Source organism: Anas platyrhynchos, chromosome 2, assembly GCF_047663525.1.
Source record: "Anas platyrhynchos isolate ZD024472 breed Pekin duck chromosome 2, IASCAAS_PekinDuck_T2T, whole genome shotgun sequence".
Lineage (NCBI taxonomy): Eukaryota > Metazoa > Chordata > Aves > Anseriformes > Anatidae > Anas > Anas platyrhynchos.
In genome coordinates, this window is record NC_092588.1 from 97,512,187 (window position 1) to 97,524,300 (window position 12,114).

Consider the following 12,114-nt stretch of genomic DNA (forward strand, 5'->3'; position numbering starts at 1 on the left):
AACTTTGTAAATTGAGTTGTTTAGTTTACTAGTAAGTGCCTTTGTAATCATGTTCTGTGGGTGGTATCTTTTGCTATAAATTGCCTGAAGAGTTTTAATAGAAGAAAAGAGCCTGAAGGTAATTGATTTGCTGCAGGCTGGAGCAGGCCCAGTTAATCTTAATAGTCTAGCCATCCCACAGCAATCATTTGAACCTTAATAATCTCAGCCCTTCCAGTTACTAAGAGCTCCTTGACTGTATTGATTTTGGCAAAATGCAAAAATAGGTTTCTGGAGTTAAAAATCAGCAAAATATATCATAGAGGTCTTTTTCTATGCCAGTTAAATGCAGAACTCCTTAACTATCTGGAGACTGTACATTTCAACCACTCAGCCAGCTTCTCTGGTTACTAAATTTATGACAAAGATGCATGACAAAAATCAGATATGAAGATGAACGGTTCAGGGAACTCTTTCTCTGTTAGTTACTTGGAAAGCAGTAGGGAAAAGAGTACGTAGTCTTCAAATGTTCAGAGAGTACTCTTTTTACACTTTTATTTCTATTTAGTATATAATAAGCACAGATACATGTTTCTTGTAGCATTAACCTGTTACAGGTAATTCATGTTTGAAGAAGGTATTTTTATAATTTTTATAAACGATCTGGATGTAGGAATAGAAGGTATTTTGAGCAAGTTTGCTGATGACACCAAACTTGGAGGAGTTGTGGACTCGAATGAGGGTGGAAAGGCCTTGCAGAGGGATCTGGATAGGTTGGAGAGCTGGGCCATCGCCAACCGCATGAAGTTCAATAAGAGCAAGTGCCGGGTCCTGCACCTGGGATGGGGAAACCCTGGCTGCACGTACAGACTGGGCGATGAGACGCTGGAGAGCAGCCTAGAAGAGAGGGATCTGGGGGTCGTGGTAGACAGCAAGTTGAATATGAGCCAGCAGTGTGCCCTGGCAGCCAGGAGGGCCAACCATGTCCTGGGGTGCATCAAGCACGGCATCGCTAGTAGGTCGAGGGAGGTGATTGTTCCGCTCTACTCTGCGCTGGTGCAGCCTCACCTCGAGTACTGTGTGCAGTTCTGGGCACCACAGTATAAAAAGGACATGAAACTGTTGGAGAGTGTCCAGAGGAGGGCTACGAAGATGGTGAAAGGCCTGGAGGGGAAGACGTACGAGGAACGGCTGAGGGCACTGGGCCTGTTCAGCCTGGAGAAGAGGAGGCTGAGGGGAGACCTCATCGCAGTCTACAACTTCCTCGTAAGGGGGTGTCGAGAGGCAGGAGACCTTTTCTCCATTAACACCAGTGACAGGACCCGCGGGAACGGGGTTAAGCTGAGGCAGGGGAAGTTTAGGCTTGACATCAGGAGGAAGTTCTTCACAGAGAGAGTGGTTGCACACTGGAACAGGCTCCCCAGGGAAGTGGTCACTGCACCGAGCCTGACTGAATTTAAGAAGAGATTGGACTGTGCACTTAGTCACATGGTTTGAACTTTTGGGTAGACCTGTGCGGTGTCAAGAGTTGGACTTGATGATCCTTAAGGGTCCCTTCCAACTCAGGATATTCTATGATTCTATGATTCTAAGGCCCTGTGTGCCTGGGGGACTGGTTGTTTTATGTAACTGCATCAGCTGGCCAAATGAAAGATATTTCTTCCTGTGAGCCTTGCCTTGCTCATTTTTTTCAAGATAAATGTAACACTTACTGTTTGAAATTACCTTCCAAAATACTTTTGGGTAAAACACTGATTTTTTTGTCAACAGGGCAACAAACATGGAGCTGAGTATTTGTGGACAGATAGGCCCTCTGTCAGTCCCACAGACTTTCACAACTTTTTTTTTTTTTTTTTTTTTTTTTTTAATCTTTACACTATTATTGTGGTAACAACATTCCTACTATTGCAAAGACAGCAAAGGCTATCCTTCTCTCATGTATCTTCTACCTTGATAGGTGAATCTGGACCAAAACTACCTTCCCATGCTAACAGTCTGACTGTATAGTGATCAAACATAGTTTGAAATGTTTCAAACATGCCAAAAAACCTCATGAGTAGAAGACCTGTGAATACAGGGCGATGAAGAGGGAACAGGGACAAAAAAAAAGTGTAAAGACAGAAATAAAGTGCACCAGGGAAGCAAGAAGTATGTACGGTTCACAAAGGTGTTGCAGGGGAAAAAATAAAAGAGTGGCAGTGAGAAAAGTGTCAAATGGATCAGTCTGCTCTATTTAATCAACTTTGTCAAAGAGAGGTAATTAAATTTGTTTATTGGTGTTGGATGAGTCACTGGCCACTGTTGTGTGCCACACAGAAAAGCACAGGTAGGAAGAGGACAGGCAGTTTTGCTGTAGCTGGGTGCTGTCTGCCAGTCGTGCTGTGTGTTCATCACCCTTAACAGAACAGTAATTCTGGGTGTTAGTGTGGGAGTCGTAATTGCTGCCCTGATTTACTGGCAAAAACCACTTCAGAAAGTTGTACAGAAGTCTCCCCTTGGGGAAGAGGAGGGCCAGGCACCCCAGCACCCCGGCTGTAAGCGTAGTGGTGAAACCTTGACAGCCGTGAGTGAGGTCCACCCGAGAGAAACACCAACCTCTTGCTATAAATGTAAGGAGACTACAGTCTTTGGGCCAACCTCAGCTAACGTAGGCTGCTGTAGGCCAGCAATGGAGTTTTTATTTCTGACTAAACATGTGATTGCATGCCTTAAATGAGATCCCAAGTGCAGATCGGTGCTTCATTCTCTAAATATTACTTCAGAGCAGTGGCTCTTGATGATTTTTAACCTCCAAACCCAGAGATGTGTCCTGGCAGGAGCTGGAGGCTGCCGGTGGACTTGCTTTGCCAGGGGCTGGAGGGGAGCCGTGTGGGGCTGTGGCAGAGGTCAAGTCCACAGCTAAGTGTGTTATTGGCACACCTCCACGCTTAAACTCCCTAAAGAAGGGGGAGAGGCAGGAGGAGGAGCAGGAAGAGTTGCTGGTGTTGTTTTATATGGCTGGGCTACCCCGAGCCAAACCACCTTCTGGCTGCCACCACGACGGGATTAGGCGAGAGGAGGGGGGACCCTCCAGACACATCTCCCTCATGAGGGCACAGGAATTAACCGAGGCGGTGCTTGAGGAACTAGGAGCGGGAGAGGATAAAAAACACAAGCGTGGGGACAGGACCAGGCGGTGAGAGAACCGCGGCTGCCCCTGCGGGAGGCGGCAACAGCCGGAGCCGAGCCCTGCGGGCCGCGGCACGGTTTCGCCCGGCCGTTGCGCTGCGGGGCGGCGCCTGCCTCAGTGGCGGGCGGGCGAGCGGTGGGGGGCGGAGGGCGGCCGTTAGTGGGGGAGCGCCGCCCCCGGCCCTACGTGTCCACGGCCGGGCGGAGCCCAGCCCCGCCGAGCCGAGCCCAGTTCCCTTCCCCTCGCCGCTCCGCCCCGAGGCCCTGCCCGGGGGTGGGGGAAGCGTCTCGGGGAGGGAGGAGCGCCCCGTTGCCGGCGCGGCCCGTCGGGGACTATGCGGAGATGGCAGTCCCGAGCCGAGGCGGGAACAAAGAGTCGCCGCCGCTCAAGCCCGGGCAGCGCTCGCCGGGCGGCAGCCCCCGCAGTGGCCGCGGGCGGCCGGCTCGCTCCCCCGGCAGGCAGGTCCCCGGCGGGGCCCGCGGCGTGCGGAAGGGAGGCGGCGGGCGGCGGGGCGGCCGGAGCGAGCCCCCGAGAGGCTGCAGGGAGGCGGCGGCGGCCGGCCGGCTGCGGGACGCGCTGGGCCGCGGCCCCTTGGGGCTGCTGCGCGTCTGCGGAGAGCGGCTGCGAGGTGGGTGCCGGGGGCTCGGGGGACCGGAGGGGGACCCCGCGGGGAGCCCTCGTGGCCCCCGCAGCCCCCAGGGAAGGGGCTGCTGGCTGCCCTAGCAGCCTTGGGGAGCTCTGAGGAGGGTCCTGCTAAGAGCATTGGGCAGCGTTGGCATCGCCTGCTGGCTCGCTGTGCGGGCTGGCTGGTGCCTTGGAGTCTGACTTCTTCCTGCAGCGGGTTTATCTATAGCGCCTATATATTCGCTGCTCGCCCTCTCGCAAGTTACTTTGCAAAAGTTGTTTCCGGGAATTAAAACCCCGAGGATTCGTGCGTGCACTTTCACAGCCCGCCTGTGATGTTCAGAGCTTGCTGTGTGTGTGCAGCTACCAGCTCGCCGCGTGAAATTCTTGACCAGCCTTCCAGACTGCTGAAAGATTTTTGCAGCACTGTGATGCTGCTAAGTTTGAGCGGTTCGACAGAGGCTAGTCGTCACTGATGCCCAAAATATTCGGTTTCTTTTGACAGTGTTTGTTGATGACAGAAGGGCCTTCGTTGTAAAAGCTGATAGCAAGATATGGCTCACTTTCATTATGGGTAAGTAGAGGGAGTGAGCTGGGGAGAAATCTGCCCTTTTTGCCTTTGTCTTTGCAATTGTAAGCCATACTAAAATATATTTGGAAACATAACTTTAAAAAAAAAAGCCTGATTTATATTGAAGAGGTGTCAGGAAATAGTTTCCTACCTATGGAGGTGTTGTTTGTTTGTTTGTTTATTTATTTATTTATTGAAGTTATAGCAGCTGATGTGGTATTATGACATTTGTAGGAAAGTAATTGTTCACGAGAGATTTACAGATCTCCCCTATGCAGTCATGAATTTCTAGGAAAAAAAAAAAAAAAGCAACTGTTAAGTGAAATTGTTGTGGTCAAAACAGCTCCTTTTATAAGGATTATGGGTGGGAGAAATGTAGCCGTAGGGGGGTGTAAATTCAAATGTTGTTATCTCTGGGTATATTTGGGAGTTAATGATAAAATGACTAGTGGCCAGAGTGTTGGAAAAAGCATCTAAAGTACCTGCAAAAATAAATAAATAAAATGCATTTGTAAAGTCAACAAAAGTTAAATAATCGCGTATTTAGCAAATGCACAGTTAGATATTCTCTTGAAGGCATTATGTTAAAAGACTGTCAAGGTATTCCAAAGATGCTGGTATTACTGATGACACCGCCAGTGGTCCTTGTTGCCAGAGGGAGTTTCTCCAGTCTGATGAATTACATTGCAATGTAGCAGCAGAGGAACAACGCTTAGCTTACAAGCTAATTGATGACTAAACTGTTCCGGAATTGCTTTGCTTACCTCTGTTTATTCAGCATTTCCTATACTAGCAGTGACTTGTGACGCAGAAACATTAAACAGATGGTCAAAAATTAAAGAATGCTTTTCTTTGATTGAAATTTGAGAGCAGATTAGGTAGAGAGCCTTATCATTTCTGGAGTTTTAATTTGACTGTGAAACTCAGATAGCCAACTGAATGCTTAGACTGTTAATAGTAAACCTATTGCAAGTAGTGAAGTATGTAATAGCATACGATATTTGCAGAAGCAAGGGATGTAAATGTGATAAATATGAAATAGTATTTTTTCGTAAAGTTTTGGTGGTGTTTAAGGTCTAGATCTCATAAACAGAGGCTACTGCTGTTGGAGCTAGTATTGTTACGGGGTGTTATTTTTTTGTTTTAAGACCAAACTCCAATTTAGGTGCCACAATAAAGTTGTCAGGTTTTCAAGAACATTCTTCTACAACACCTGTGCACTAATTTTTTAATAACCATTGAACTGAGGCCTAATTGTGATTGCACAGAGTCTGACGATGAAACATCTTCAGAAAACTGCAGGAGCAGTCCATGTTTACACGCTCCTCATTGTTACCTGTTGTACTGTATTCCTACCTAGTCACTTTGGTAATTAGCAAAGTGTTAGTCAGTTTCTCCCACAGCATTCTCCTCAGGAAACTGGCTGCTCTTGACTTGGACTGGCGCATGCTTCATTGGGTTAGAAACTGGCTGGATAGCCGGGCCCAAAGAGTCGTGGTAAATGGAGTCGAGTCCAGTTGGAGGCCAGGCACTAGTGGCGTCCCCCAGGGCTCAGTGCTGGGGCCGGTCCTCTTTAATATCTTCATCAATGATCTGGACGAGGGCATTGAGTGCATCCTCAGTAAGTTTGCAGATGACACCAAGCTATGCGCATGTGTCGATCTGCTCGAGGGTAGGAAAGCTCTGCAGGAGGATCTGGATAGGCTGCACCGATGGGCTGAGGTCAACTGCATGAAGTTCAACAAGGCCAAGTGCCGGGTCCTGCACCTGGGGCGCAATAACCCCAAGCAGAGCTACAGGCTGGGAGATGAGTGGTTGGAGAGCTGCCAGGCAGAGAAGGACCTGGGAATGATGGTGGACAGTTGGCTGAATATGAGCCAGCAGTGTGCTCAGGTGGCCAAGAAGGCCAACAGCATCCTGGCTTGTATAAGAAGCGGTGTGACCAGCAGGGCTAGGGAAGCGATCGTCCCCCTGTACTTGGCTCTGGTGAGGCCGCACCTCGACTACTGTATTCAGTTTTGGGCCCCTCGCTACAAGAAGGACATCGAGGTGCTTGAGCGGGTCCAGAGAAGGATGACGAAGCTGGTGAGGGGCCTGGAGAACAAGTCCTACGAGGAGCGGCTGAAGGAGCTGGGCTTGTTCAGCCTGGAGAAGAGGAGGCTCAGGGGTGACCTTATTGCTCTCTACAGATACCTTAAAGGAGGCTGTAGTGAGGTGGGGGTTGGCCTGTTCTCCCACATGCCTGGTGACAGGGCGAGGGGGAATGGGCTTAAGTTGCGCCAGGGGAGTTTTAGGTTAGATGTTAGGAAGAACTTCTTTACCGAAAGGGTTGTTAGACACTGGAACAGGCTGCCCAGGGAAGTGGTGGAGTCACCATCCCTGGAAGTCTTTAAAGGACGTTTAGATGTAGAGCTTAGGGATATGGTTTAGTGGGGACTGTTAGCGTTAGGTCAGAGGTTGGACTTGATGATCTTGAGGTCTCTTCCAACCTAGAAATTCTGTGATTCTGTGTGATTCTTGTATGTTCCATACCCTGGTGTATTACGGTGTCTCAGCATTTGTTGTTTGCTTGGTAAATGGGTTCTGTATATTATGGCTTTTAACAATGGCTTATTTCTTCAGTATGTAGTTTCCTAGTGCTTGTCATAAGCCATTCACATTGCCTTTTTTGAACATGGGGAATATGAAGAATAAACAGCCTTAGTCTGCAAAAATCTGATCATATGCATTGCTTTTAATGATTGTTACACTGGGCAAGAAAATGGCATCTGCAACTTCACGGATGTGGCAGTTGTATAAGTTTTTGTAGCATTAGGACTCTAGTATCCATACACTTCCTTTGCTCCCCAGTAAGGACATTAGTGGGATCAAGGGTGGCAATTTAAGAGAGCTGATCTGCAAATTTTCCATCAGAACCTGGCTTAATGTACGTCTGGATGCAGTCAGTCAAAAACTGTAGATTTGAATTCATAATGCAAGTCTATGCATTATGCGTATTGTCTCTTCATGTAAGTAACTACATGATTTGCTGAGTGATTATAAAAGGTTTTACTTATAATAGAGTAATATTATGAAGCTTCACAAAAGTGTATATGAGATTCTTAGAAAATAACCGTGATTGAATGTATTTACAGTTAATGGATTGATTTATAAATAAAACATTTACAGAAGGGAAGAATCAGCTTTAAATATATTGTTTCCTTTATGAAATAAGAGAACGTTTGCATCTGAAATATAATTTCCATATTAATAGATAATTAGATAATAAATAGATAATTTATTTGCAACTTGAAAATACTATATTTTTGGCTTATTTGGAGCCACATGAATTTGGAGGTCATGCATAGTACTTATAGCTAATACACATTTTTTGCCGTTGATGTATTTACTTACTACGTAACCTGTCTTAAAAATAGATTTGTTTTATTGTTAGAGTGTGTGAGAGTTTATATGTAAATGTATTTCGGCATGTAATTTTACTGTGAGTCTTAAAAATGTTACTGAGAAATTAAATAATGCCTTGCGTTTCTGTCTGCAAATGTGAGGTTCAGTATGTAATGAGAAAGAGAGGTATGGACAGTTCTGTTTCCTTATGCCTAATTGTTGCAAAACATGCTTGTTGATCAAATATGGTTTGCTGTGTTGCTTATGTAGCTAATGTGCTTACCTGGAATTCCCTGTCATCTGCTTTTCTGAACAAAGAGTGTAAAGCTTCTCCATTAGAACTAATGTCCTTAGTATAAAAAATCTGCAGCGCTGAAACTTTTCTAAGACATTGAATTCCGCTTAATGAGAACTATACTGAGAAACTCTTCAGTGACTTTTTTTTCCTTGAGAGTGTATGTAAAAATGTGAAGTTCTAAATGAAAGCTTATGAAAATATATTATTTTTTTAACTGAAATCCAGGCCTCTATTTGAGAAAACCACTTCAGTGATTAACGTGGAGCTGAAACATCCTTTAAGGGAGTTTTACAGTGGTATTGTATAACCTCAACTAGTATGTAGAACATGTGACTTGAGGTAAATGTTTTCCTTTATAATTGCACAGACAGGTAATTTAAAATCATTTTCCCCCTTAGTTCTTTCTTTAATCTTACATTTTTTTTTCTGTCTTACCCACGTCCATTTCATTTATCTTTGTACACAAAACTTTAATATTAAAGTTCAAGTTCATGACTGTAACTTACTGCATTGTCAAATGTGGTGACAGTGATAATAACTGCCACTGGTGGCAGCAACAACATTTCCAGGCTTTGTGCTAGAGGAACATGGGGTTTGGAAATATATATGGGGCATGAAACATACATTCAGTCGGTTTGGCATTTGCAAAGGATTTTTTCTTTTTGTTGTTCCCGCTTCTTGCCAGAAGCAGACCATCATACATGCGTAACACGCAGTTGGAAGACACATTCCTTCAGTAACTCTTGGGCTATATTCTGTGTGAGTGTGCAGGTGTTTGGTGTAAGGTGCAAGCACCTGGAGCTAAGCTGTGCCATGCTGTGCCCTCCTGCCTCTTGCTGCTGGAGGCATGTGGAGATCAGCACCCTGGAGAGGGGTGTGGTGCTCAGCACCTTTCTGTCTCTGGCCAGATGCAGGCAGGAGGGCAGTTGTCCTCTTACCTCTCGACTCCAGATAGCCTAGGTGCACAGAAGGACCCTCCGCTAACCAGAAGGATTTCTTGTATTGAAGGCCACCAGTCTACCTGACCAAGTCCCTCTATCTTAATTCCTACCACTTATCCCTCACTTGCACTAGATTTGATTCCACAGTGAGCTCAGGATTCATTGTGGGTGCTACCCATGCAAAATGGAGTGGCTGCTTCTCTTTTTTTGCACAAGAATTAAGAGACTTGTGGTGGTGGTTTTACCTTGCTGGGCAGCTGAACTCCACCACAACTGCTTTCTCACTCCCCCTCCTCAGAAAAAGAGGGACAGAAAAAAGTATCCTGGAAAGAAAAAAAAAAAGTTCATGGGTTGAGATAAGGATAACTTAATTAAAGGGAAAAGGAAGGGGAGGGGGGGCTGGGGAATGGCAAAAGCTGTGTGGAACCACACAGTTAGAAAATAACATTCTCTACTTCCCATCAATGAGTGATGTTCAGACGTGTCCTGCAAAGCAGGGCCTCAATACATGTATCAGTTGTTTGGGAAGACAGATGTCTTCCTAACAAGAGCTCCCCTCTGTTGGGTCTGTCTGGGATAGAGTCACCTTTCCCTGCAGCAGCCTACGCCCCCTCTCCTTTTCCTTTCCCACTCCTTATTGCTGAGTGTGACAGCACAAGGTATGGAATATCCCTTTGGTCCATTTAGGTCAGCTGCCCTGGTGATGTCCTCTCATCACCTCTCACCCACTGCCAGCCTGCTGGCTCTTCAGGTGGTTTGGAGGGATGTGTGCCAACCCTGCTCAGCAACAGACACAACACTGGTGTGATACCAACGCTGTTCTAGCTGCAAGTGCGGAGCACAGCACTGTATGGGCTGCTATAGGGAAAGTTAACTCCATCCCAGCCAGACCCAGTGCACCTATACTGTTTGCTTACCACTTTATCGTTTGTCATTTCTGTTGTTCCTTCACATTCCTCCCTTGTTCTGTACCTAGGTGACAACAGTGCAGCTAGCATTCCATTTGTCCATTTTGAGACTATTACAAGGCAGAGTCTATTTTCAGCAATTACAGTCTCCGTTAGATTTGTGTTGACATCTTAAAAATGTTTCAAATTTGGTATATATAACGTACAAGTGCTTATAATTCAGTTGTGTGTCTTGATAGCTGAAATGGGAGTGCATTAGGTTCTGATGGATCACCTTGAGTGATGCAAGGTACAGGTGGGATCACCTATTGCTGAATGCCACCAGCATCATTTCAGAGTTTCAGAGAGCTGCCCATAAAAGTTAATTCAGATACTCCTATTCTGCTGCTGCTCTGGAGGCTGAGTACCTTCTGTGCATCTCTGAAGTAGTACTATAATTACTTAAAAGAACACGATTTAGTGTTCTGTGATTTAAATATTTAAGTAACTTGACACCTTTTGTTTCCTTTACAGCTGCTTTTGCAGGAGTCCTACACTGGTAAGATTGTATTTATTGCTTTAGAGTAATATGGTACTTGAAAATGTCATTTTGACTTATATTTAGACAAGCTATTGGGATAATTTATATTTAGATCTTGCCTTTCAAAACCAAATTGTCATCTCTAAGATGAATAATTCTGTTCTCATGAAGCTGACTTGAAAGGTTTCTTAAGCCTGTTCAGCCAAGAGTGAAGCCTGTTTTGCAGCTGGAAAATCATTGGAATCGTAGAATATCCTGAGTTGGAGGGGATCCACGGGGATCATAGTTCAGCTATGTAAATTCATCTGCATTTCCTCTAGCACTTCTTTTTTCCCCTGAGTGGGTTTTGAAGGTCCAGGTAAATCCTTTCAACTTCTTCCTTTGTTCTGCTTATTTACATAGTGCTTCAGTTTCTTAGTTTTGCATCATATTCTCTTTGACCTCTTCAGAGAAGTCTGGCCAATGTTTTCTTTGTGTACAGAATGGCCTTTCAAGTAGTTTTTGTCAATGTAATCCCCACATTTCAGAGTCCGTCCTAATCCTCACCTTTCCTGTTTTGTAGGGACCTGAAACAGAGTGGTTTCTACAGTGATTTTCACCCAGCTGCCTTTGCTGAGATAACAAGTTCCACTGTGTTTTTGTTTCCTACCTTAAAAAGAACTATTGATTTTAGTAGTCTGCTTCTTGCAAATTCCTGTTCAAAAGCAGGGCCGTGTACACTGCTCCGTTTCTTTTCCATCCCCTTTGGAGAGGAAGTTCCACTTGGACTTTATAGATTTTGCCTCCAAAATTATTTGCATTTTTCCTGTCTTTTTTTTTCTTAGTTGCACATTTATTTAAATAATGTTAATGGTTCTCATTTCTATGTATAATCACAGATGTCTGCATTAAAATACAACTCAGGGAAGTTTTTAGCAGAGAAAACCTACACTACGTACATTTACACCACAGTATTTCCACCAGTTTTTAATCTGTACTTCTTTTCATTTGTAGGATACTTGAAATTTATTTCCAAATATTTGCTAATTTTAACGGCATTACAGTTTTGTTTCTAAAAAGCATTAGAGTATTTTGAAGTGCAGACGTTTAAACTTATTCCATAATAGCATTTGATAAATAGTCTATGGATCCCATTTTTCCATTCAAGGTTGTCTGAACAGAGGAGAATGTTGATACGGTGCCTGAGTAAAATAGCAGTTTATAAGTAGACTTTGGGTCTGCGGTGAATGTTTTGCCAGCTGTTCTTGGTGTGTAGGACTTAATAAAGGTTCTAAAATGCCTGACTCAGAATTAATTATTGTTATTCTTTAACAGGTGTCACATAACAACTCTTTTTGAAAATGACCGTCACTTTTCTCATCTGTCAACGCTAGAAAGAGAAATGGCCTTTCGCACGGAAATGGTTAGACTATCTTTTAATAACAATTCAGTGATTGCAAAGCTTCTCTTCGTAATATTGTGATTGTGGGCTTTCCAAAATTTCTTAATACTGTCTGGATAAGTAAAAATATTTTTGATATCTTGCAACTTACATGCATTATGGTTTACATATAGAGCATTTGTGTGTCTTGAAGTTGATAACATTGTGAAAGTATCTCTTCACAGTTTGCTTCAAATATGATTTAAAAATGTGATTCTAGAGGACCTAAAATACAGAACTGCAAATGTCTGATAGCAAACTTCTGATTATAGTCCTGTTACGCTGTGTTTTTTTAAGCCA

The 12,114-nt window shown here is 44.6% G+C and overlaps 1 protein-coding gene across 4 annotated transcripts in view; it reads left to right on the plus strand.

Annotated features, from left to right (window-relative positions):
• Positions 1–12,114, plus strand: part of DPY19L1 (dpy-19 like C-mannosyltransferase 1) — a 70,843-nt gene that overhangs the window by 16,205 nt on the left and 42,524 nt on the right. The window contains exons 1-4 of one of the 4 annotated variants that reach the window (XM_027451423.3): positions 3,123–3,154; positions 4,278–4,346; positions 10,388–10,412; positions 11,709–11,796. In XM_027451423.3, the coding sequence (XP_027307224.1) occupies positions 4,343–4,346; positions 10,388–10,412; positions 11,709–11,796 (117 nt within the window). In that variant the 5' untranslated portion in view covers positions 3,123–3,154; positions 4,278–4,342. Of the gene's footprint in view, positions 1–3,122; positions 3,155–3,309; positions 3,777–4,277; positions 4,347–10,387; positions 10,413–11,708; positions 11,797–12,114 lie in introns of those variants that run through there. The other 3 variants (XM_027451422.3, XM_038174631.2, XM_038174632.2) reach the window with 3 other exon arrangements.